The sequence below is a fragment of the Electrophorus electricus genome, chromosome 11 (genome assembly GCF_041902795.1).
Source record: "Electrophorus electricus isolate QZ-2024a chromosome 11, ASM4190279v1, whole genome shotgun sequence".
Classification (NCBI taxonomy): Eukaryota; Metazoa; Chordata; class Actinopteri; order Gymnotiformes; family Gymnotidae; genus Electrophorus; species Electrophorus electricus.
Window position 1 is genome coordinate 21377528 of NC_137507.1, and position 27472 is coordinate 21404999.

The following is a 27472-nucleotide window of genomic DNA, read 5'->3' on the forward strand; positions in this document are numbered from 1 at the left end:
TTTGATGTCTGACACGGCAATAACATATGGTTTACTTTTTATGCTCAACAAATCATTTGGTAACCATGCATGGCCTGTACATAAGGCACTGACATCCTAGAAAATGTCACTGCTTTCTAGAAATGTTTTACAATAGAGAGTGGGCAGGGTCATATGTAAATCTCTAATGGATGGGCATAGTACATTTTTACATCTTATTCTGTGTATAAGTACAATATTCAATACAATAAACATAATATTAGAATAATTGCCTATTTCAGTAAGGTTTTGCTGTTGTCTGATTGAGTCACCAAAATGGAGCAGTCTGTAAGTAATTGGACAGTGTCAAGGTTTGTCCTTTTAGACTTTTTGTAATTTTAGTTTGTCTTTATGCCAGCTCAAAGGATCTGAAATGTAACAGTGACGTGTAGACTGAGGTACAGCCTAATTCAAGGGTAATTATACAAGTTAAAATATGTTTAATTTGGAATTTCAGATATATACAGTTATGTGCAAAATAATATCAGTCCATAATCACTAATGTATTTAAATTTTGGCAGAAAAAGATAATACAACATGGGGAAAAAATTCATGACTAGGTGTAGCCGAGTAATGGTCAACCAACAGAATCAACAGTCATGACATGCACGCTGCTAATTGGGTGTAATTGACTCATTTAATGTAAAGCAGAAATAAAGGTTATACAACTATTAGTTCAGTAATCAACAGAAAAGCTAAATCTGTAAACAACTTTCAGTTTATAATATAAATATTTGAGTTTGACACTGCTATTTTTTTGAACAGCCAATTATTCTTTTTTCTTCGTTTTCAGTTTTAAAAAATGATATTTCGTTCATGTTTTCATTTGGAATTGAATGTTCAGTGCTCCCGGTGTCTTTGTGTATATGGAAATAAATGCGATTATGAGGATTGAGCTTTTTCTCAGTTGTTTTCAACACACTTCTTTTATTTTTGCACATAACTGTACATATACAGTCCTGTCATAGGCAAGTGAACAAATTCACATAATAATTAACAAAATTGTAATTCCTCTACAATCTACCAGGTATGGTATGCAGTCATTTTAATTTTTCATTGTATTGTTTGTACCAGAGGCTTTTTGTCTCAGGCACAGTGTGGTTCAGCCTGGGCCAAAATATTCTACTTTTTGGCTCTGAAAACCCCCATAGTTGCTTTAATAGTTTAGGGTTATTGTTGTGCTTAAATTAATCCAATTCCACAGGCAGCCATATATGCTCATGGTAATGTTTCTTAGATGACATGGTATTGTGTGTATAGTGAGTAGTTGTTTTTCTCCACACTTTCCTCTTTCAATCAGTCTAATACAAATCTCCCTGAAAAGACCTATTTTTTAAAAACAAAATGTAGCCTGCCCTTTGTGTTGAGATAAAATGTTCTGTGTTAAATTGATGTATTTTTCTCCTTATGGAAGCCTTTGGCATATCTATGCCTACAGAGTGTACAGTTTTTCTTCATGATTAAAATAGTTCTTCAATTTTAGTCATCAGGAGCAACAATAAGTACCAAGGAGACAATAAAATTGCACAAAACAAAATTGCTGTGGATCTCAGGATGAAGTCAAAATGAAAGCTGACATTCTTCAGTTTCATCTCAAACTCACAATTCGATTTCTGCCAACTGGAAAATGGCATCATAAGTACAATTTTTAAAAATCTGATATTATTAGTTATATTTTTAATCAATCAGAATCAATAAATGCTCAGAAATGTTTATTTGTCCTTCACATTTTTCTGTGCAGTACATTATAAACTGCCTTCCAAACAAATAACTTACTTTGAAGCAGAGCAATTAATTTTTATGAATTTGATGATTACATTTGAATGACTAACTTCCATCTAAAGGCTTTTATTCTATCAGGTGGCATCAGGTGCAAGAAAAAATGGAGAAAGGAATAGAGAAATCTCAGAAGTGGCTTTACAGATGTTACACAATTAATACTATGTTAATTTTTACCATTAATATGTTAACTCTTAGAATGTGTGACATTACAAAACCAGTCACTAACGGATGTTCACAAAGGTGGATAAAGAGCTCATGTTAATTTGATGTGGTTTTTCAATTGTATGTTTTTAATGAAAAAACAGGCATGTTAAAATTGTGGAGAGACAGCGAGGTAGAATCAGATACTACTTGTAATATGCATATAGCACAGCATCTTCTTTACTGAAAAGACCATAGGTAAAGACCACCATATACACACACCCACACAAAGCCCAATGCACATGACTGCTGTCTGCATTTTGTGACAAGTACACTACATGTGATTTTATACTATGCAGGTAGTTGTTAGCCCCACAGTATCAGATTTCTGACTACAGTATAAGTCTTGAGATTAATCCTACTTACATTGTAAGATTTTGAGTAATTTTCTAACTGTGTTGCAGGAAGGGGTCATTTGATGCGTTAAACCACCAATCACCAACCATTACCAGTTGATCATGATTCACATCAGGTAAGAAGCACAAAATTATGATGTGCTGAGATTATATAAATCTGTAGATGCCCTTGGTGAAGGAAGTGCAATCAGATGGTCACTGGCTAGTTAAGAACTTAATTTCAAATGCTTTATCAGGAGACAATGAAACTCAGATGTAGGTCATAGCATGACTGGTATGGTTCAGTGCTTTTTATTTAATTATGTGGCTGCCGCATACAAAATAATCTAACATCATTCAATGCTGACAGTAGTTTTCTTTTGCTTGTTGCAATAATTTATTGGCTTTACAAGCTCATCTGATACACCTAACCAGAGTAAGGCACAGGCACAGGCACAGGCACAGGCACACACACACACACACACACACACACACACACACACACACACACACACACACACACACACACACACACACACACACACACACACTTTGCACAAGCAAGCTTGCCCCACAGGAGTATTTCAATAGCACTTTGTTCTAATCTCAATCTATGTAATTATTCTAATAATCAAACTTCTTATTTATAAAGACAAAAACAAAATGGAAAATAGCAGACAGCCACCCTAAGTGGAGAGTAGAACCCACACATCTAGGAGACAAGAGGGGAGGAAGAGTAGGCTTTGATGTTTATATACATTTCATTAAATATCTTGCATGTGAACAGTACATTGCATGTTCCTAGTGTGTGTTTGGAATGATACATGGATGTACAACACTAAGGATAATATGTCTGCTTAACATGATTAGTATTTTGTTATATTGTAGATATAGAGGACCATGAGTAACATGATATTGGTGAAAAGGAACACACCATCTGTCAGAAAGGTATATGTATGGATAAAACATGTATTTCTTCTTGCAGACAGACAGCTGTGACTGTTGGCATTTCTCTGCCATTTTAGATGTGCATTTGGTTTATTTTAATATATTTATTTTCAAAATTTATTTCAACAAACATTCTTATATTATTCACTCTCAGACACAAATACACATACTTTTTTTTGTATTGCACAGATAATAACCTCAGATAATCTGAAGATATCCTTTGTCTGTAATTCAGCATCATAAAAATATGTTCATAAAAACAGTGTGTGTATGTGTATATTATATAATATATATATCAGCTAAAAACAATTCTATAAGGTAGTCCATGTGCAGAGAGTCCATGGAGGCTGGATGTGTGAGTCTTCTGATTAAACAAAAGAGGGTTTCGTTACTCCATCCTCACTCAGTTCATACCTGCCATGACACACCAACATGGTTACATACTGACTGCAACTAACCAACCAAACTCATGATAATGTCTCATGGTCAACTATGTCTTAAAAATAAATAATAAATAAATAAGCAAATAAATAAATGTCTCACCACTGGGTAACACTCTTTGATATGTCCACTGATGACAAATCCACCAACACCTGACACACAAATAATGGAAATAAAACTAGATAGGTTTGTACAGTCTTACGTACATAGATCATGGCTGCTTGCTAATAAATCATAATAATCTGGAGTGAATGACAAGATTACAAAATTATAAGAACATGAAGTATTTAAACAAAATCAAAAGCTATAATTGTTATGGCTTTGCCCTTTCTGTTTTCTACTTTTCACTCACTCTCCTGCTATCACTCTCTCCCCACCTTGCCCAGAAGACCTTTGTGCTTGGACAAAATTCCTCCTCCGTTCTTCACTGCTATGTCCAGAGTCCTCTTATGCAACTCTACCAGTGACACGCTGAACTCAAATCTACACACACACACGCACGCACACATGCACGCACACACAAAATCTGTACATATGAGATACTCTAAAAGTCTCTCAACATTAATAAATGCACAGAGATAATTCAAAAAAAAAAAAAAAGAAACTAGTGAGAAAGAGAAAAAAATAAGTAGTGCACAGTTTCATAATAGTTTTCAGCTGGCCCTCATCAACTTCTCTTTAACTGACAGAAATGCCCATCACCTATATAACATTACTTGTGGGACAGGGAAGAAGGGTGTAGTGGAGAGCAGATCTTAATCTGAAAATCATTTGCTTTTGGTACAATGTGCCAAGTCAAAAGAGTGCCCTTAGTGATTTATTTGCTGTTTCCTTTGACCCATTACTGACCCTACAAATCTCATAGCTAAGTAAAAGTAGCTAATGCTTGTTTTAACTAGCTAATGCTAAAACTAGCTAATGCTAACATAAGTTAGATAGCAACATTTACTAGATTTGCATACTAGCTAGCCAGCAGAGTAACATATTTAAAGATGATGCATCAGATGGCATGTAAAGATCAAGTAGTTAAATACATACAACTCAATTCAAACATGAAATCGTTACGTTATCTCCATCTTCACTACTCTAAAGGGTCAGCTAACAAACTTCACTTCAAGTTATTAAAGATCAACTCCAGTAATATATGCTATAGTAATATATGCCATCATTCAAATTATCATCTGATGTGTGGATGTGGTCTATGTACTGTGTTTTAATGCATGAGAGTTTATATGCATAATTCATGAAATGGGTGGGATCCTACAAATCTTGGAGAATGCCCACACATACAAAAATGATGACAGCAGAATTGATAGGCATGTGGGAGTTTCTCTGCTCTGCTTCTTATTTGATATGTGATTTGTGATGCTGTGCACCATAAGCGGACTGTAATCTGGTGAGCCCTGTATATAGCATTTCCATTGAAACCAATTTGATGGACAGACAATTAGGGTGGTTCTGGAAGAATATTTTTGGGAGTCTACTAAGCTTTGGGCAGAACAAAAAGGACTTAGTGCAGCATGATGTAAGCACAGGAAAATGGCCATCAAAAGCAATTAATTAGACCCTTTTAAATCAGTTTTTCATCTAACAGAATATCATTACACTTTATAGATGATATTTGATACTGGCTTTCATATTTAAGATACTGTATTCATGTATTCCTTCAAGTCAAAAAGAAGTCCAGGACAAAAACAATACTGAACCAGCAGAGAGTGGGTGAGAGAGAAGCATAGGCACTCACGTTTGGTCATAGACCGGGTTGAGGGTTTTCTTCACTGTGCTAGTTTTTCTACGCCCAGAACGCCGCTTGTCAGGGAGCAGATATAGACGCACGTATGGGTCAGAGCCACTGTCTGAAAATGCTATCAGATTCCTATGGAAAGACATGTAGGTCATATATACACCTGTGGCAAAGACAGGGGGCAGCAATCCCAAATGGCACCTTTGCCACAACACCCTCATATACAACAAGCCGTGCATCGGAACAGGCAACATTTCATAGAGTTTGGTTGGATCCCTAATCAAACATACCTGTCTCTAAAATTCATGTTTTTCATAAGATTTGATTTATTGTGCACATGGGTTACTTGCAGTGTGCCTACGTGATCGTATGTTACCTGCAGCATATCTGTGTGCATTACCTAGAGCGTGCCTGTGTGAGCATGCATTATCTGCAACATCTGTGTGCACGTGTTGCCTACAGCGTGTCTGTGTGAGCGTGTTTTACCAGCAACATGTTTGTGTGTATCTGTGTTACTTGAAGTGCATCTCTGACTGCGTTACCCACAGCTATGAACTACTACTCTCATTTTGATTCGTTGGGAGCTCTTTCTGCCTGTGTGAGGTATTGTTGTGATCCACTTCTATGAATTTGTTCTCTTTGGAGTTCTGTGTGGATGTGTAGATTGTTAGGTGGAGTTTTGGGAGTCTACCTGCAGCTGTGAACTACCACTATGAGTTTGTTCCGCTGGAGACTATGTCGGACTGTCAACTGAACCTCACCCAAGGGATAATAACTGGTAGAGGAACCACTGTGGACACAAACACACAAACAATTTTGGAATACTACTACATTTTGTGTTAATTTTTCAAATAAAACAAAAGGCAGCACAAACCTTTGAATATAGTAGAATGATAAGAATCATCATCATCATCATCATTAATAAAAAGAGACAAAATAATAGCAGGACAAACACTAAACCCTAAGGAACCTCACAGAGTCATAAATGTGTGAATCTTTACTTGTGCAGCTCTTGCAACCTGTGCTGTAGCTCCTGGGCAGCGTAAGGATTAGAGATGTCTGAGGCGATGCTGGGCGTTGGCTCTTTGCTATTGAGGTGCAACTGAGAACCTGATATTGCCAAGTTAGATGAGCTCCTTCCAATGTGTGCTAGACAGACAGGTGAGTCCTCCACTTGTGTGCTGTTCAACTTTGGTTCCAGTAATGGTGTGCGTTCAGGGATGGGCTGGGCAGGCTCTGGAATAGAGCTGGGAAGCTGGGAAGGAGGCTTAGGGCTGACAGCAGAATTCGAGGGTTTGGGGGTGTTCTTGGAATTTGACGTTTTTTGGGGGAGGTTGGAATTTGATGCATTTGGAATGGCGTTGGCTGCCTGATTGCGAACCTGCAGTGAGGACAGGTGGTCTGACGCCAATGACTTCTCTAAACTAAGAACCTGAAACACACACAAACAGACATAACATGAGCTACCAAAACATTAAGTTACTGATTAATAATGGCTTTCAATTAATCCTAAACGACATATAATAGGATACCGTGCATGTTACAAACAAAAAATATTTAATAAACAACAAAAAACTATAACATGCTGAATCCAAAATCAAGTTTTACATATCAAGTGTGGACAGGCCTAGTATAATTGCTTCTTATTTATTGGTCACACAAACAAAACACACATACGTTTTGGCACATGGCTTTCTTCAGCGTGCTCAAATGGCAATCATCACCAGGCCACTAAATAGTCCTAATAGCAAGACCACAACCACTTCAAATGTTATCAAAACCAATTAAACTACAGAATGAATGCACCATAAAATGTTCCAGGCCTCTCTATGTAGGAGGCATTTTTCAGCCCACCACCCCTATTTCTAGACCCAGCTTCACTAAATGTTTAAACCAAAGACCTCATCTTTATTTCTAATAGCATATTTGTGTTCACAAACTTTTGATTTTAACTGCCATTTTGACATGCCCACAAAGCCACACAGACATACCAAGAAATATACCTTAAAAGGTGGATGAGCTTGTTATTCTACTCCAATTTTTTTATTGGTTTGAGGATGTGAGTAGTTATTTACTGTGAACATACAATTACAAACAATGCTATTATGACATTTAAAGTTACTTTCTGAAATCTTAAAAGGAAAATACTTTTTGTGCAATGTATGTCATCACTATACCCCCTAATCTGGAAACGTTGACATACTGTCTACCCATTAAAAGTCTCATGATTATTACAAATGCAGCACATGCTTAAAAAGTTGGTAACCCATGGTAATGTTTCAGTGAGGTAGGAGGGTAATCTGTGTTTTACTGCAAAAAGCTCTGATGATGTAACAAAGCACTTTTCATCTCTCTTCGATAAATCTGCATACATCTGCTCCGAAAACATCAAGAAAGGCTATGGATTTAGAATTAAATGTCAAAGCACAATTAACAGATTGCAAGAGAATGTTAAGATATTCATGAAAGAGAAATCTTCATCTTATCCACACAAATATCTTGAAAAGAAGTACCACTTTTAAACAAATCCTTGGTATGAAAATTAACAAATTAAGACAGATATACAGTTAGAGACTGAGGATGATTCAAATTCTTTTCAATTTTTGGTGAGGTGTAAATGACTTTCCTGACTGGATTGGGCTGATATATATTCATTCTCTTCAATGACAATCTATCAAGGCCTTTTTTATGCTAATTCTATCTCGCCACTAAAACAAAACTTTGGAGTCGAATAGCAGTAAAAATATTAACTGGCATCACTCAGTCATGTATCAATTTCTTGAACATATATCGATTTGTCTTGAATCACCATAGAAACCCCTTTGTTGGCCAGTTTAAGCTGGATACTGAACAATACTGGAAAGGCATATGGGAGAAAGAGGCATCACACAACAACCAGTGGCAAACAAACAGCTGGAAATAGCAACCTCCCTGAACTATCACGCTAGCAGATATCCAAGAAATGGTCAGCTCCAGGTCCTGACACAGTCCATGCCTACTGGATGAAGAAGTTGACTGCACTCCATGAGCACCTGGCAGCGCAAATGAAACAGCTGCTAACGGATGGAACCCACCCTTAATGTTTAACTGTAGGCCGGACAGTCCTGATCCTGAAGGATCCCTAAAAAAGGCTTGTTCTATCCAACTACCAGCATCATTGCAGCTGAGTAGGCACATGGCTAAATACATGAGCGAGGCCCAGAAAGGCAATGGCAAGAACACCAGAGGGGCCCAGTAAATTAAAGTCACTTGAGATTGTAAGACCAGACAGACCAACCTGTGCACCACCTGGATTGACTGATCAAGAAAAGAATGGGGCTGTGGAAGATGACCCTAGAGGACACCTTCAAGCCAATAGTTCGAGTCACCATGAAGTGCAGGATTTACCAAGGAGATGCCCTGTCCACGCTGCTGTTCTGCAGCGGCCTTAAGCCCCTTAGTGTTATCACCAAAAGTGGCTACAGATACCAGCTATGGAATGGAGCAACGATTAGCCATCTCCTGTACATGGATGACATCAAGCTGTGTGCCAGAAGTGAATGAGACATTGATTCACTAAGCAATCTCAGCAAGATATACAGCAATGACATCAGAATGCCAATGAGACTGCGTAAATGTAGTCATATGGTTACAAGGAGAGGGAAGGTATCTAGAACAGAGGGGATCACACTACAAAAGGTAATACAACAAATGTTGAGGGCAGCTACAACTACCTTGGAATCCTACAGGCATATGCAAACCATGAGAAACAAAATCCAGGCTGTCAACATCTATGCTATGCCAGTCATCAGATACCCCGCAAGCATAATTAGCTGGATAGAAGCCACTGACATCTTTAGAAAGAAACTCCTCAAAATGTACATAGGGTTTCATCCCAAATCCAGCACTCTGAGACTGTACACTAAGCAGAAAGAGGGGAGCCAAGGACTAGTGAGCATCAGAGCCACTATCCTCAGGACAAAACATCCAAGATTCAAGAATACACCAGGATAATGGCCCCAAGTGACAAAGTGCTTAGTAAGTACCTCAGACAGCAGAAACCCTAGAAGGCTTAGTGGCTGGCATAGTATACAGAAACATCTATGCCAAGTACGGGCTGGAAGTTCCATGGCCTAAGTGAGAAATACCCCCAAAGGTGGTGGAAAACGACCATGTTAAGATCCTGTGGGACTTCCAGATACAGACATCTTGTAATGACTAACCAACCGGACATAGTAGTGGTGAATAAACAGCAGAAGAGGGCCGTAGTGATAGATGTGGCAATCTCGAGTGATTGCAACATCAGAAACAACATCAGAAACCCGAAAAGCTTGAGAAATACTAAGGGCTGAAAGAACAGCTAGAAAAGATGTGGAAGCAACTGTGGTTTCTGTGGTAATCGGAGCACTAGGGGCTGTGACCTCAAACTGGGAGAATGGCTCCAGCAGATCCCAGGAACAACATCTGAGCTCTGTCCAGAAGAGTGCAGTCCTGGGAACAGCTAAGATATTATGCAGGACTTTCAAGGAGCTTGAAGGAAAAAAGACAACCCGGAGGGTGAGTGGGGATTACACAACCTTCTTCAGTGCGCTAGTGACATTATCCTCACTAGACCACTAAAGAGTGTTTTAATTGTTTTCTTAATGATTGATTTGTTTATCTTTAATTTCTAAAAATTGAATCTATTTGTTTTTTGTTGGTGTCTGTTTATTTTAACTGGTTTTAATGATGTTTTAAGTGGGTGTAGTCTTGCAATTAACACTTAATGAAGAATTAGTGGCCTGGTAACGATTGTCATCAGCACACTGAAGAAGGCTGTGCTCCCAAATGCACGATTTGTCTGTAAGACCAATAAATAAGCATTTATATGGATACTGTCTATATTTCTACAAATCCTTCCAATTTACATTTACGGCATTTAGCAGGTGCTCTTATTCGGAATGTCTTAGTTGTCTACTCAAAATGTCTTTAGCTAGCACACATGTTGGGACCAAAATTATGCTTAACTAAGACACTGCCATAACCAAGTGCCAGTATGTAAACCAAAAATCAGAGTTAAAATACATTACAATGCTGTAGAATATAGCAAAATTCAAGAGCCGTTACTAAGACAGTTGCATTTATTTTCCTTCTTTTAGTAAAATTTTGATGATGGGCTTATTTTTACTACTAGTATAGAGAACAAATGCATTTTTAAATGAATAAACAAACAGATTTCATAAGAAGATCCATTGTAAAAAAGAATTCACTCCCCTCCAAATCTTAAAGGGGGCATGCGCTGCCTCCCCCTAGCATGTGCCTATGTTTGCCACGAACAATTCACTAGCAACCTGACCCTATCCTGTTCATCATTGTGCTGTTTCTGACCAAAGTAACACTGTTTATCAGATCTTATGGACAATTCTTAACACAACATTAATGCGTGATGAGGTAATGGCATGGCTGAGTGTGTTTAGTTGGTCCAAGTCTCACAGTTGTCAGTGTTGCTGCTTAGTTGAAAGTCACACATTACCCAAAAATATCAGAAAGTGTTCAGTGATGGCCCTTCATAGGATACCTCACAAATCTGTGCATAGACACACACAAGCTAGACTGAGTATACGCTGGTGGTTTTTAATAAAGTGTCTGCTAAGTATACATTATTACACAGTAAACTGGAGTTACAGGTTGGAAGTAGACTGACTAAATGATTTATGACTCATGAATATCATTTAGGACATCCTCTGTAACATCTCTGTCTCCCTTACATTTTTATGGCGTTTTTAATAATGTGGCTAATGCGTTATTGTGTCTATGCATCTGTGCTTTTGCAAGTATGTATTTTTTTTTGCTTGCTTTTTGTGTTTGTGTATGTACCTTTAGTACCAACTTCATTTTGAGTGTAGCGCTGGGTCCTGCACTCTTTAACGGGAATCTCTGACTGAGGCTCATATTCTCAGCCTCCAGCAGTTCGGTCAGAGGGACAGTCAGAGTTCCCAGTGAGCACTCGTGTTTCTCATCTTTTACCTACAGAAACCAGCAAGCAGACAAATGCACATGTACTATACATGCATCAGTTATTTATTTAGAGCTTTGTGTTTGTTTGTGTTTGTGTGTGTGTGTGTGTACGCATGTTGGTATTTGTGCTGTTACCTCCACTTCCAGTTCCTGAGTTTTTGGGTTATGTACATGAAACACAAAGGTCTCCTCCCAGACAGGTTCATTGGTTTTATAGCGTATCTATGAAGAGGGTGGGGATGGGGGTGGTTAGACTGCATCTTAAACTCAAAATCAAATTCAATATAGCATGTTATAATGGAAACATCTGACAAAAAATGATTCAGGAGATTATTAATAGTAATAAATCCTGAATGACACCATGAAAAAAAAATATTCAAACATGGTAGCATGTATGCACAGCTATTAGTAACTTGGGTTTAAAAATTAATTAGTAGTAATTATCTTTTCTTCAAGGAAGAGTTAGTCAGAGCTATTTATTACATGTTTCACTATTTATAGCTTTAAATCAGGGAAATCTTAAAACTGTGCAGAGCAGTAAGTCCCTAGGACTGCAGTTGAACACCCTGGATTTATTTCATGAGCATGTTGAATTTAGATGCAAACATCTCTGGTTGTGTCCTAAAGCTTGTCATCTATAATTTAGCCATGCTGTATATAGATAATTAATGTTCTTAAAAAGCACTTAACCATTTCCTAAAAGTAATTATAGTATAAGCAAAATTTTATAACCACATTTCAATGAAGGTACAGAAATGAAAAGTGCACTTTTAAAGTCATTAGCATTTCTTTATGAAGATAATAGTTGCACAGATTTTGCACAGCAAAATCCACAGAGTTAAAGTTAAAAGGTGCAAAGTTCATTTGCGTTCAGTAGAACAACCCCTGAAGGTTTGGCTATGCACTGAGCAGATAATCACATGGATGAAAAAGAAGTAACAAAATCAGAATACTGACCAACATTACATTAGCATCATGTGAAGGTCTACATACCTTGCTCTCAGCTGTCTTGGAGCCAACTCTAAACTGGACCAAAGGACTGGGGTCACTGCTGACCTTTTTTGCAGACTAGAGAGAAACAGGCAGCAACTATACATACTCAAAATTATCAGGTTGCCAAACCATACATCTTAAGCATCAAATACTATTTCTTTAAGATTCATACAGATTAGTTTGAAGAACAGGAAAACTTCACAAATATTTGATAGATTGAAACATTTTTTTGTATAAAGGATTCATAATATTTAAATAAAAATCAATCAATCAATCAATCAATCATAGTTATTACTTGCTATCTTAGCATTATCTAATCTAACACTTTGTCCTTTAGGAGATATGGATTAATTTGTAGTCACTTGGTGGGAGCTGACAGTAATATGGGTATATATGCTTTTTAAGGAATATTGCTGGAGATACAGAAAAAGAACTCACATAACCAGTGCACTCTTTTAAAAGGACTAAACCCAGGCAGCAATGAAGCTCATTCAGAAGTGATTTGATAGTGATCTGTGGGCAAGCCCTAACCATGTCTATCTTGGATCTGAATTGCTTTAAATTAAACAATTTACAAGCGTAATCAGCATTAGATTAGATTTATTTTTCCAAACGATTTCACAAACCAGTGTCCACACATCCATTTTTTGTGCCTTATGTATCTGTCATGTACATAATTCTGTAAGTGGCAAAATCAATATGTAATTGGTATTGTGTACATGATGAATACATCAGAAATTTCATATCAGAAAGTGGGATTTAAATCTGAACCTATGATAGATTTTTAGGTTAGTCCTAGACATCATTTTCAGAATATGTTTCATTTGTTTCTCCCTCACTTGCATGCACACAGACTTAGTTAGGCTGAGATTAGTCAAATCAGGCATATATGAAAAGAAAAGAAAACAAAAAAGAAAAAATAACCAGATAAAACCTGGGTCTCATACAGGGCTTGATGTTTCAATTCTTAAAACGGCAATGAAAAATAGAACATTTACCGTGTTCTGCAGTATATTTATGTATAAATATAAAGAAAATCACTGTTGTGTGAAAACTAGTTCGGAGGAAATTTTGATTTTATGCACAAAACTAGTCATAATGGTTTTTCCTTTTTAAAATATTAGTTTTAATACATTCACTTAGTAGTGTTTGTAGCACATTAACATCCCTTACTGAATCTTAGCCTTCCTTTAAAACACCCCAAAGTAACTAGTCACATTATATTCAATTTATTTATATAACAACCTCCGCACTTCACATTCTCTGCATTTATATTTGTAACTTTATACCTTAGGTGTTGTGTCTTATTCATGTCCAGAATTGTTCGGTCATAGTAAAAATGTCCACCATGGAACATTGTAACAACTTCAATAATGGTTGACAACCAATGCCTCAACAGCGATTCTGTCAACCTTTATTTGTTTTAAAGGTTAAAATTATGGTAATTTGTAAAAAAAACTTTTTGATCACAGCATCTTTACACAAGGTCTCAGTTGTAATATAGAGAAAAACAAACTTTTACTTTAATACATTTTGCTAAGTGTATAGGGTCAAGGTTTAATGCCTTGGGGATATGGTGCTTTGGATACATTCCCATATCACTAAGTAGAGTGCCATTACCTTTAGTGCTTTATCAATTGAGGACTCCTTCAGACCTGCATGGTTGAATTCTAATGGATTGCGCTTTTTACCAAGGAAGAAGAGGATAACCCCATACACATGTGTATGCACACACGCGCACGCACACACACACACACACACACACACACACACAGAAGGGTAATTAGTAAAGAGCATGCAAGAAGAAGTTAATCATGAATCATGATCCCAGAAACAAACAAAAAACCCACCAAAGTCAACACCCTGGAACAGAGACAGTAAAAACATAAAATGTATGAAAGAGACATTAATCAAATGAACAACCAGACAACTTCAACACCCTCCTCCCCCCAAAAATAATACAGAAAAAGGAAAGGAGACACAGTTAAAGTAATAGCATGACCCAAAGTTAAATTTCCATAATTTTGAATTATTTATTAGCGCATAAAACACAATAAATTGAACTATAGACCAAATAACTTTATAGGTAATTCTGTATTCTGAGATCATTTTTTAATTTCATTTTAAACATGTTGGGATACATTTACATAATGGCTGGGCCACTATTGTTTTTTTATTTATTGTTGGTGTGCAGCCATGTGCCCCTGATGCAAAACTACAGGACCAAGTCATGTTTTTAAAAATTACACCCAACTTGTAAAAAATCATGAGAATTTGACTGCTAGTAGAAATTCTTATGTCTTTTGCAGAAGTTATACTATTTACAGAGTTGAAAACATCCACCAACATAAAAGACTGATTATTGGTATTTCAAATATCATTTTATGAAGGAGAAGGGGTGTTTTTGATTAGAGATCGTTGGAGATATAGGAAAAGGAATTTCAAATTGAGACTGAATGACAAAAGCACAGAGAGATGAATGAGGAAAAAAGGACAGAGACGAAGAAAAAGCAATCCATAATAGGGTTCTTAATCACACACCACTTTAGCATGATGTGCAAGATGTAACCGTATTTATAATCTTGCATAAACATTTTATGTAAAACAAGACAATGAGTTTATGTTTAGAGATTACATTAGTCCTGTTTAACCAGAATTATACAAAATGACTCAGCATTTACAATCAAGTCCAAGATTACATTTTAAATATCCAGAAACAAAAGTGTTGTATAAAACTGAAAATCTGGTTTCAACTTGCACTCGGACATCAAGGAAATTCCAATAAAATGGAGATAGTTACACATTAAAGGTGTAACTTCTACATTGATATACAAAAAATTTACAGACCTTATAAAAAAATGTAACATTTTTTTTTTTTTTTCATATTTGTAAAACTGTAAATAGCACTGGGTATTAAAACATGCCTCAAATATTTATTTCAAGTAATCCTGTTTTTAATTTCTTCTAGGTGAAAAGGAAATAAAATATGGGAAGCATGACTCATCATTTATTTTAATTGCATGCGCCTACTTTCCAAGTCCAAAGTTTTCCAAGTCCAAGTCCTTTTTTCCAAAGTTTTAGCAAAAACATGCACAAGTCCACTAAGACTGGCTTTTGTGCCAGTGTGCAAAAAACATCAAAGCAGTGTCATAACACTGTACTGGTACATTAAACAATGTGCAATGTCTGTACACATCACTGGACTGAAATAACAATAAATCTGATTTTTCAAATTCTAGATGTCTCCACTACTCGACTGGGGATATTACTGTGAATCAAAACCACTAATTTTGTAATCAGAATCACAATACTTAACTGTGTTCAGAAACTCTGAAAAGTATGACTGTCTTAACTTATTCTGTAAATATTCAACAACTAGATATTAAAAAATATATTCAAACTGTTTCTGCTACTCTTTGACAATTTTACATACCTTATAGTAATCTAGGGATTTTCAGTACAGTTATGACCACAAACTAACTATTATTTACTTTGTATTCCACTTCACTTATTCCATATTCCACTTTCAGGCAATATTCTACTATCTGGCTCAAGTGAGCCTGGAAAAAACATAACACGAGGACTTGTGCTGCATAAACACAAGCATGCTGTACTAACATTACTGCTATACCAACAAGGAAATGTACTAAGACTTACAGGAAATATTGGTCCTTAAACAAAGTCTTTCTGCTCTGGGATTCAAACTAAACTTGCATTCAAAGTAAAACAAACTTTATGGCTAGATTTCAAAGCAAAAAGGTTTACCTTTTCAGCATATTTAGACTGACCTAGATGCAGTAAACGTTACCAATACACAGATAAAATACAATACAGAAAACAAATGAAAGGGTTACAGAAAGCTCGGCTGATATAAGGAGCCATGCAGTAGAGTAATGCCAAACAAACAAAGACACTGAAAAGAACACCAGCATGAACAAATAAAATAATCATGCTCAAGAGCAGAAAGAATAAAGAAGTGACGTGCACAAGCAGAGCTGAAGACTCACAAACAGAGTTCGGTAGAGTGTTGCAGTGTTCTCGCAGAACACGAGTCCAGCAGAGCGGCGCTCCTTCAGACAACCGCTGCCCAAGTCACCCTCAAACACACTCTTCACCAAGGGAAATGGCCAGAGAGCAGTGAAGGTTTCAGCAAAGACAAAAAAGCATCCAGGAGGAGTGGGAAGTAAGTAGAGAGAAGGGGAAAAACTACTGGAAATGGGTAGCAAGAATACAGAGCCGGGCACATATGAGAAGCATAAAAGCAAAAGAGTGGGTTGGCACTAGAATAGTCCAAAAGTGCTTCTGTTGGACCAAAAAGAAAATGAAACCGCAAGAAATAGAAAGAGGAACCATGGCCATCCACATGTACAGATATACATGTGGATCTGATCATTTGCAAACATATGTTTATACCAGTACTTACAGGCAGGTTCTTGGCAGAGTCTAGGTTTACAAGCAGTAGGGCTGAGGAGAGTCCATCATTAGCTTGCCCTCTGTCTGCCCTAATATTGCACAACACCTGCATCACACACACACACACACACACACACACACACACACACACACACACACACACACACACACACACACACACACACACACACACACACACACACACACACACACACACACACACACACAAACAGCTTAAACATCTCACATATGTACCTCCATAATACAATTAATGCACATATACCTTAGCAGGCATAAAATCTTGAGGAATGAAAACAACCCACTGTTGGCAGGTCTGAAGGCATCCTGAATCTTAAACTCTTCACTAGGCAGAATTCTAATGAGTTTAATGTGAAAATGAAACATTCCAGCACACAAGCAATTAAACTATAAGGAAGAAATTAACATGCTGTTCAGTCAAGCAAAAGTTTTATTACTGAGAAAAAGGCATGAGCAAAATCTTTATGGGCATTTTGTTTTTCCTTGAGTATTTAGAATATTTATCGAATTCAGAAACCAACTACAAAATGGAATACAGAAAACATCCATTCTACTACAGCAGAATGGTTTTTGCTTGTTTGCTAAGTGCTGCTGCTACAGACTAACTAGTTTGTTTCAGACAACTTTCTTTGTTTTACAGTTTCAAATATCTTTTGAAAGACACAGATTGCTATCTATATTCTTTTTGTCCCGTATATTTTAAATAGCAACTATGGATTGGCTTAAAAATAACCATAAACAGCTGCTGTGTTGTGTTTAAATTAGGAGCAACACCCACACCATTCCAAAAAAACCTTCCTCGAATCTACATGATTCACATGAATGACCTATTTAAAACTCAAAATGGTGAATTCTTATGTATGCTTAGATCATTACCTGTAATACATGTGAGTTCATGAATGTACAGTGAGGTCCAAAAAGCTAAGTCTTTTTGAACTGTTTTTTTTATTTATTTATATATTTTTTTTAACTCTTTGCTGCTAGGGTACTTTTTCAGCATTTAGGAGAATAAAATGACCTCAAACTACTTCACTAAGCTTCTTTGTTACTGTAAAAATCTGATGAAAAATGTCTCACTAGGAGTCATTTTACAAACAGAGTATTGATGAGTTAATTTCATAGGTCATAGTAACTGAGATTATATAGCTCAAAATGGTAATGTAAGTATTTTCAATAAGTAAATGTGACCTGTCCGAATATTAGTGTTTTTGATTTTTTTTAAAAAAAGGTTTGCACTCACACTTTCACACTAAGTGCTTGTATGCATGCATCTATACATTGTTGTGCATTACCGTGGGTATCTGTGTGATTGTGAGATACCTGGTCAATTTTATCAGGTGTAGAAAGAAGAGTTAGCCACTCCATCTTCAGGTGCAGTTTCCCAGATGTCACCTCATCCAGTACAAACCACTATATACATAAATACACATATACACAAACTAAATAATTGAATAGCATTTGGTTACTAAGATTTGCTAAGAATATAGAAACAATTTATAACACCTGAACATAAATATAAAGATGAATATGTATATGAATAATTTTCCTATTAGAGAACTTCTCATCAGCTACTTATTTAGGTGATGCATGAAAAATCCTGGGATTCATACAGGACTGCTGCTGCAATCACAACCAAGGATGAGTTGTGTGCAATAATCCAATATTTTCAATTAAATTTGCTGAGAAATTTTGCACAATATTCCTACTAGTTAGTTTCCTCACAAATGTTTTTGACCATTTAACTCAACAGTCAGATAGTGAAAATCTGTATAAAATTAATTGTTTTATCTTGGTGGAAGTAAAATAGTAGTAATAATAAAACAAATACTAACCCCTCCCAAAAATTCATAAATTAAAAGAGTAAAAGGTAAAATAATAATAATAAAGAAATAACACAAAAATATCACCTCATCAACTTTCTGCTCTTTCTGCATTTCCTTCAGATCAATGACAAGCCTATAGGAATAAAGACCTAATTTTAATACTGGTACAGTTTCTCAATGTTGAGCATTGCGACATGACTCTCAAAAACATTCTCAGGTGTTTTTGCTTGTGTCAAAGGCCTTTTGGATATGTTTTACTATTTGTTATGTAATGCAAAAGTTTTCTCCTTTCTTGGACAGTTTAGGCTCAATAAATGAGCCTACTCCAAGTCCTATTTAAAGTAAATAAATTAAATCAGTAAATAATTTATTATAGAACTATACTTTCTATTGAATGTTTAAATATACTTACATTAGCTGAATATCTATATTATAATTGAACAAACTGTACATTTTGTCTGGCCCTTTAAATACTAGCAAAGAAATACTACCTGCCCAGGAAGTCATCTTCATCAGGGTCTTCATCATATAGCTCAATTTGCAGATTTTGCTCTGGCTGATCATACACCAGACCCTGAGACACACACACACCCACCCACACACACACACACACACCCACCCACCCACATCCAGACAGACATGCACACAGAAACGCACACACAGCATGTAAAACTGGGTGTTCAATATGACATGAGAAAAGTTTTTTTAAAAATATATATCATTTTAATTTCTATTCTTCACTTATATCTGAATGATTAACAGAATTAGACTGCAATCCACTTTACTAACCTAGTGTGCTGTATTGATTAGAAATTACAATCAATCAGCTATCATGTAACAAATCTATCCAAATTCATCGAGGCTCATAAAGCTCATACATTAGATTTCATTTGGTATTTTAATGATCCATAATTTCCTCAAAGCACTGTAATGTTATGCTCAATTTTGCTGTTAGTGAAAAAATTCAAAGTAATCCTTGCTCTGCCATCTTACCATACTTGGGCCACAATGCCTTTTAATCTCATGACTTTCAGTTCATGGCATACATTATATAAAAATTACTTGATAAATCGAACCTCAAACACTTCATTCCATTTGGGGTTCAGGCAATCCTTGATGACTTTGCTGTGGAAGAGCTGATTGCCGATCTTAATGACTCCATATGGATCAGACTTTCCTTTGATCAGACCGCCCAGATATGTGTCCTTAGCTATAAGGTCTTGAGCCTCCAGGAAATGCACTCTCAAAACACCCTGCAAATACACCACAAACATACACGCATGCACACACACACACACACACACACACACACACACACACACACACACACACACACACACACACACACACACACACGCATGCATGCGCACACACACAAAACAAGAAGTGTCATTCATTTAACTGAGTTTAAATTGGTGTATAAAAACAAAATAGAACAATTCTGAATGGAATCCACAAGCATGGTAAGAGTAGTCACAGATAAATAGAAAATGTTAAACTCTGGTACATGGAGAACAAATGACCAGTTATGAATGAATCAGGTCTGTATGTCTATTGTAGGCCATACCCTTGCCTGGTACCTTGATCTTACAAGGGGCTACTGATCAGAGTAGAGGTTTGCTGCCAAACAGAACACTTATGAAATGCACTTCAAAGACACATGTACTTAATAAAGAAGCCAATTAAGTGTAGATGCAAGGTAGTGTCTGATGAGTTTTTACATTGTGATGTTAAAATTTGTATTAGGTACACCTGTTCTTAATTAGGTACACTTTATTAGCCACACCTGCTCAACTGTTTGTTTACACAAATATCTAGTCAACCAATCACATGGCAGCATGTAGACATGGTCAAAATGACTTGTTCAAATCAAGCATTGGAATGGGGAATAAAGATGATCTCAATGACTTTGAATGTGACATAGTTGTTGGTGCTAGATAGGCTGAGTATTTAAGAAAATGCTATCTACTGGGATTTTCACACACAACCAACTCTAGAGTTTACAGAAATGGTCAGAGGTATGCAGAAGAGCATCTCTGAATGCACAAGACATTGAATCTTAACGCAGATAGGCTACAGCAGCAGTACAGTTGTGGCCAAAAGCTGAGACACACAAATTTTGGTTTTTCCAAAGTTTACTGTTTTTTTTGTTTTTTTTTTTAAATTATTATGTTGTCAGATGACAAATTCACAAATACATCCAGTTTAAGCAAAGACTTATTTACAGTGTTGACCCTTCTTTTTTAAGACTTCTGCAATTTGCCTTGGCATGCTGGATGTCAACTTCTGGGCAAAATCTTAACCGGCCATGGACCCAAAATTTCAATGTTTTGTTCACAGAGTCACTTGTTATCACTTTTAGCTTGTGACATGATTTTTCCAGCAGGATGGAGTAGCATTGTTCATTACCAAATTGTTCCTTGATCGTTGGGGGAAATTGTTCTTGGAGGATGTTTTGATACCATTCCTTATTCATAGAAGTGCTTCTTTGCTGTCCTTCTTAACATCAAGCCATCCTCCAAAAGCCTTCCCCTCACTGTGCCTTCTGCCATTGCTGAGCAAACTCTGCACTGGTGGTGATCCAAGGTGCTATCTTACAAGCAGCAATGTCCTTGCCTGTGAAGCCCTTTTGATGCAATGCAATGATGACTGCACATCTTTCCTTTGAGGTAACCATGGTTAACAGAAGAAAACTTCAAGCACTACCACCCTTTTAAAGCAACCAGTCTGCTCTTCTAATCAGCATGACAGAGTGATATCAGCTGCCTTGTCTTCATTAATACTTTTTCCTGAGCTAACGAGAAGATCACTGAAATGATATTGGCAGGGCTGATATGCAGTGGCTAGAGTGCAGTATTTTTTGTGATTAAGTTAATTTTCCTGGCAAGGAATGACTTTGCAATTAATTGCAGTTTCTCTGATCACTCTTCACAATCTAGGGTTAATGCAAATTGCCACCACAAAAACTGAAGCAGTAAACAATGTAGAAAAACAAAATTTGTGCTAGTGTCAAAACTTTTGGCCATGACAGTAGATCTGTTCTTAGTTTACTGGGTGCCACTCCTATCAGCTAAGAACAGGCAAGTGAGGCCAAAATGTACATGGGCTCATCAAAATTGGACAACAGAAAATTGCATGGTCTGATAATTCTTGATTTATTCTACAACACTTGGATGATGGGGTCAGAATTTAGTGTAAACAACATGAAAACATGGATCCACCCTGCCTTGTATCAGCGGTTTAGGTTGCTGTTGGTAGTGTGGAGAATAGTTCCTTGGCTCCAGGTTGGCCCATTTTTAGCATCATTTAAACCTCTCAGTTTACCTGAGTATTGTTGCTGACCATGTCCATCCCCTGACTGGGTCCACAGTGACCAGTGCACCCATCTTCTGATGCCTACTTCCAGCAGGATAATGTGTTAAATCACAAATCTAAAATGACCTCAATCTGGTTTCTTGAACATAACAATGAGTTCACTGTACTCAGTGGCATCCACAGTCAGCAGATCTCAATCCAATAAAGCAGCTTTGGGATGTCATGGAACAGATTATTTGCATCATGGATGTGCAACTGTGTGATGCAATCATGTCAATATGGTCCAAAATCTCTGAGGAATGTTTCTATGCTACAAAAGAAATAAGGCAGTTGTGAAGGCAAAATAGGGTCCAAACCAATAATAGCAAGGTGGGCGGTCTTTTTTCTTCAAGCTCAGATACTCTAGCAGAGGCCTGGAGCCTGAGAGTCTTGCATAGTATCTTAGCTGTTCCCAGGACAGCATTCTTCTGGACCAAGATCTCGGATGTTGTTCCTGGTATCTGTTGGAGCCATTCTCCCAGTTTGGGGTTTATAGCCCCTAGTGCTCTGATTACAAAGGGAACCACAGTTGCCTTCAACCTCCACATCTTTTCTAACTCTTCTTTCAGCCATTGGTATTTCTCAAGCTTTTCGTGTTTCTGATGTTGTTTCTGATGTTGCAATCACTTGGGATTACCACATCTATCACGACAGCCCTCTTCTGCTGTTTGTCTACCACAACTATGTCTGGTTGGTTAGCCATCTTGTTTGTCTCTATTGGGAAGTCCCACAGGATCTTAGCATGGTCATTTTCCACCACCATTGGGGGTATATCCCATTTAGACCTTGGAACTTTCAGCTCGTACTTCGCACATATGTTTCTGTACACTATGCCAGCCACTTGATTACGGCATTCCATGTATGCCCTGCCTGCTAGCACCTTGCATCCCACTGTTATGTGCTTGATTGTCTCGGGTACATCTTTGCACATCCTGCATCTGGGGTCCTGCCTAGTGTGGTAGAGCCCAGCCTCTACTGATCAGGATGCAGAATGTTTCAGTAAACTGGTTCCTCCTCTTACAAATTCAGAAGCACTTTACTTGCACAGCTGATGAAAGACCTCTTTCTGAAACTTCCCGTTTCTCTGAAAACCTTGTGTACTTGACTACAATTTAGAATATTCTCTCTCTCTCTCGTATATGTATGTATGTATGTATGTATGTATGTATGTATGTATGTGTGTGTGTGTGTGTGTGCATGTGTGTGTGTGTGTGCATGTGTGTGTGCATGTGTGTGTGCATGTGTGTTCATACCATAGGCACAGGAAAGCGTAGTTGGGCCAGGATTTCTTCATTTCCAACCAGTGGAATGGTGATTCTGTTGGGCAGCACAAGGTAACTGCAGATAATGTCCTCAATTATTCCATCACTCAGATCACTGAGAACAAGAGAAGGGGGGGTGGAGAGGGGGAATTATTACTGAAGCTAAAGATTACTGTTGTCCTGAACTACAGCACATTCAAAAGTCACACTGCCAATTAATAAATCAAGCAACCAACTAGTCTCAATCTTATTTACCTGAGTAACTGCCATGTGCCTCAAATAAATCAGTTAATAAAAATGATTTAAAAAATCTCTGTAAAACGGTATGCCATCAGTTTGCCATTCTTACCATTCTTAATGTTTAAACTTTTAAAAGACTGAATTCTCGGTCTTAGCCTACACTAGGGTTCTGTATAAAACAATGATATGGCAATATATTGTAAATACACTCTTACCAATATGTATCAATATTTATGAATGTTTATCAATCCATGTCAGATATGCTCAAAATGTCCCTCCCAATATAGCGAAGTAAAACATATAAATAAAAATGTTCCCACCAGTTATTGATGGGATACTTATTGTAACACCATACCTCCATACTAGCACATCACTTCAGCAAAGTCTTTATAGCTAATGTCTTTGACTTGCATGGAAAGGTAGATAACATTAATGTTAATATGTCATTTTGCTGTGGAACTGTAATTGAGGAAATAAATAACTTTACTAAAGTGTCATTAATTGTATGACGTGGAAATAAATAGGATGATTTGCTAATGCTAAATCAACCAAGCATCACTAATATTAGCTAACTATCATAGGTAGCTAGCTAGCTCAGTTACCTGGAAAATTAATTAGCCACAACAGTGGCCGTGTATGCATTCAACTAAAGGTAACATCTTTATGTTTTTTAGAAATCCCACATGAAGCTTCAGTAAAGGGTCAATCATTATAGCAACACATGTAACATGTAGATGGTAGTAGCTTTCATTTAGTGCATATTTGTATACTATCCCATGTATCTGTGCTTTCTTATGATTATTAGTGTTTGATTAAAGTTATAAGTGCAAGCAGTTTTATTTTTTATTCCAGTCAGCTTTCAATCACAGTTAGTCATCATAAGCAAGAGGAAGGGGGCAGTGATATTTGCCAGTTTTTTAATCAGTTTCAAGTTGAGCACAATAGGAAAATGACTACTAATAGAAGACTAGAAGTAAACAAAAAAGTACTAATAGAAGAAAACAGTAGTACAAGAGATGAGTCAGTGTTTGATATAATCAGATAAGAAACGGTCAATAATCCATTTCTTAACATGGCAAGAAATAAAAGTAGTTGACCAATAACATTTATTTCATATTACCTGCTCTGTTAGGGTAGGAAGATAAGGTGACATGTACGTGAGCAAGATGACTAGAGAGGAGACAAGGACAGACATGGAGAGCAGGGAAGAGATGATCAAAGAGCAGAGAACAGGAGAAACCTAGAGAGGCAAGGAGAGCCAAGAAATGGAAAGGAGAGAAGAGATGACTGGAAACCAGGAGAGAGAAGAGACTTAGAAAGGTGAGGAAAGTTGAGGAAAGGAGGCGATGACTGCAGAGCTTGGGAGAGGAAAAACTGGAAGAGGAGAGGAAATGACTGGAGAACAGGAGGAAAGACCTGGGGAAGAGATGAGAACAGCAGAGGAAAGGAGAAAAGAGATGACTGGAGATCATGGGACACGAAAACAAAGACAGGAATGGAGATTAGAATATAGCACCACAGGAGAGAAAGAGAAAGGCCTGGAGAGGAGAAGATAAGTGGAGAGGAGAAAATGAGGAGAGCAAAGCAGATATCCAAGCTGCCTACCCAAATGTACTTCTAAGTAAATAAAAACAACAATTTTCTAAAGCTTGGTCACAATATCTGGACATCTTCACATAACAAATAGATTTTTGTTTATATGTTTATGGTTATGGATGTACTTTATGAATACCTTATCTCTGCCATTTTTTTTACATTTTAGAATGGCAGGAAATTAGTTTTCAAATTATGAAATCTTTGAAGTACAGCATTTAAGAAGTCCTGCAAGTGGCACATCTACAAGAAAGAAAAAAAAAAAGAAAAGAAAAAAAAAAAAAGAAAAAACATTGAAAATCAGCTGCAGTCAACCCCTTTGGTACACATGGGTGGAAAATATTTCATTTAGTTTAAGGAATAATTGCAAGTATTTAAAATTTGAGAGCTCTAAAGAATATGCAGAGGTAAATCCTTTCCCTTTAGTGAGATGTATTATTTATTATAGTATTGTTGTTAATAAATAATAACATCATCCTTCAACACTGAAACACCTGGAAGCACCAGCATCTAAGTTATGCAAGCTCCAAGTTTTTCTTCTAGTCTCACCCCCCTCCCACCAAACCCTGAAGACTGTCATCTTCCTTAAAATCAACAAGATCTGCTAATTTGTCCTTCTATCTCTATCCCCCTCTACCCCATCCTCTCCTCCCAACTCCTTTAAATGTTTCTCCTCTTTCTCAAGTTGTAGATTATACAACTACTCTCATTCATAAATCCATTGAATGTATTTTTAAAAATCAGTAACCTACTATCCAGCTTCATGTACCATGAATTAACTAACTTAGTTAATGGCTAACTAAACAATGTTTCCAACTGAGACAACTAGCTACCTATCTGCAGGAGGGAATATTCAAATGGAATTGTGTGAAATGAAACACCTATATATATATCTAAGGTCCTTACATATGAGCAAAAAGGTTAGGCCTATGTGTGTGATTACTACAACAACAACAACAACAACCTAAAGGTAAAAAATAAAAAGTAACGAACCAAGCTGTTGGAAAGACTGCTCTTAAATACTTCGTCAAGGAGTAACGACACGCTACATCAGAGAGCTGTGATGATAGGTCCAGGAGAGACATCGGAGAGTATGTAGACAGTGATTGCTCCTTGTTCTCCACATTCAGTGTGTGAAGTATGCATCCTTGACCTGATACCCTACTTCTCATGCTCTATACTTTGCTCTTCAAACCCTCCACATACATCTCACTTCATACTTCATTCTCCATATCTCCAATGCATAGCCTGCTGTCTGCAATGGACAAGCCTGAGTCTATATATTAATGTGCCTAGTGAACGTGCTGGTGTGCAAATGTGCCTAAAGCGTTATCACCACCAACACTCCAAAGGAGGACAAACCACCCCTTAGAGCCTGCCTTACTATACAGTCCAGTTACCTTACCTCTATCGAACACAAACATTAATGTGCATTGTGGATAGAAATGCAGTCACTGTGGCAGAATAATAAAAATGTGCATTTATGTGTTATATTTAAATTAAGACGAAAGGAAAATGCAATTTAATCAATCAGTTTCAGCCCAGATGTATACAAATATATTGTTAGATGAACTGATGATCTGCAAACCTCACAGGAACCATCATCACTGTTTGTGTCTAAAACCAGGCAAATTTTACTTCAAGAAAATTATGGGAAAATTCCTCCTGTCCTTTGGTGAAAACATCCTTGATAACATTTATACAATTTAAATAATATCACATGGTTCTGCTGTTAACATACAGAATGTAGCAGGAACAAGGAATGTCTACCACAAAACTGATTTGGATATGGCCTCTCAGACACCATACCAATACTCCAGGAATGTACAATGAAGCTGCATTGTAAAATAATTTATATTTGAGGATGACTGTTCACTTGGTACTGCCCAAAACCAGTCACCAAAACCAACAGACTGCAGCCAAATCAGAATCTGCGGATGAACTGCAAGGTCTTGATGTTGCTCAGAACAGGAAATGCTGCCTTTAGATCAAGGTACAGATGTGCTCTTTGCATTGCATGGAAAGATTTCACCTCAACAACAAAGAGCACCAAGACTGCCTAGGTTGCAAGGATAGGTATACAATGAAGCCCTCTTTTATAAAGGCTGAAGCACTTCTTCATGAGTTATATGCATGGCAACTCTAATGCACTGAGAAAGGCAGTGTCTCCTGAACAAGAACCAATTAACATTAAGCAAGAGCTGTATCTGTTCCGTGATTTAAAAATGACTCAAAGCTGCTGGGCCTGAAAAAAATACTTGGCCATGCTCTTTATACAGTGGTGCATGAAGGCATAGTAAAATCAGCCCA

General features: G+C 37.1%; 1 protein-coding gene across 8 annotated transcripts in view; it reads right to left on the bottom strand.

Annotated features, from left to right (window-relative positions):
• Positions 1–1713: 1713 nt before the first annotated feature.
• The window catches only part of esyt2a (extended synaptotagmin-like protein 2a), a 41148-nt gene continuing 15389 nt past the window's right edge, over positions 1714–27472 (bottom strand). Inside the window, exons 8-24 of one of the 8 annotated variants that reach the window (XM_081722766.1) lie at positions 23321–23444; positions 19790–19966; positions 19205–19287; positions 18798–18846; positions 18211–18300; positions 16862–16957; positions 16446–16547; positions 14059–14121; positions 12439–12513; positions 11581–11667; positions 11305–11454; positions 6471–6901; positions 6161–6259; positions 5470–5601; positions 4103–4208; positions 3828–3877; positions 1714–3048 (exon numbers count right to left, since the gene is read on the bottom strand). In XM_081722766.1, the coding sequence (XP_081578892.1) occupies position 3048; positions 3828–3877; positions 4103–4208; positions 5470–5601; positions 6161–6259; positions 6471–6901; positions 11305–11454; positions 11581–11667; positions 12439–12513; positions 14059–14121; positions 16446–16547; positions 16862–16957; positions 18211–18300; positions 18798–18846; positions 19205–19287; positions 19790–19966; positions 23321–23444 (1915 nt within the window). In that variant the 3' untranslated portion in view covers positions 1714–3047. Of the gene's footprint in view, positions 3699–3827; positions 3878–4102; positions 4209–5469; positions 5602–6160; positions 6260–6343; positions 6902–11304; positions 11455–11580; positions 11668–12438; positions 12514–14058; positions 14122–16445; positions 16548–16861; positions 16958–18210; positions 18301–18797; positions 18847–19204; positions 19288–19789; positions 19967–23320; positions 23445–27472 lie in introns of those variants that run through there. The other 7 variants (XM_081722765.1, XM_027020843.3, XM_027020844.3 and 4 more) reach the window with 7 other exon arrangements.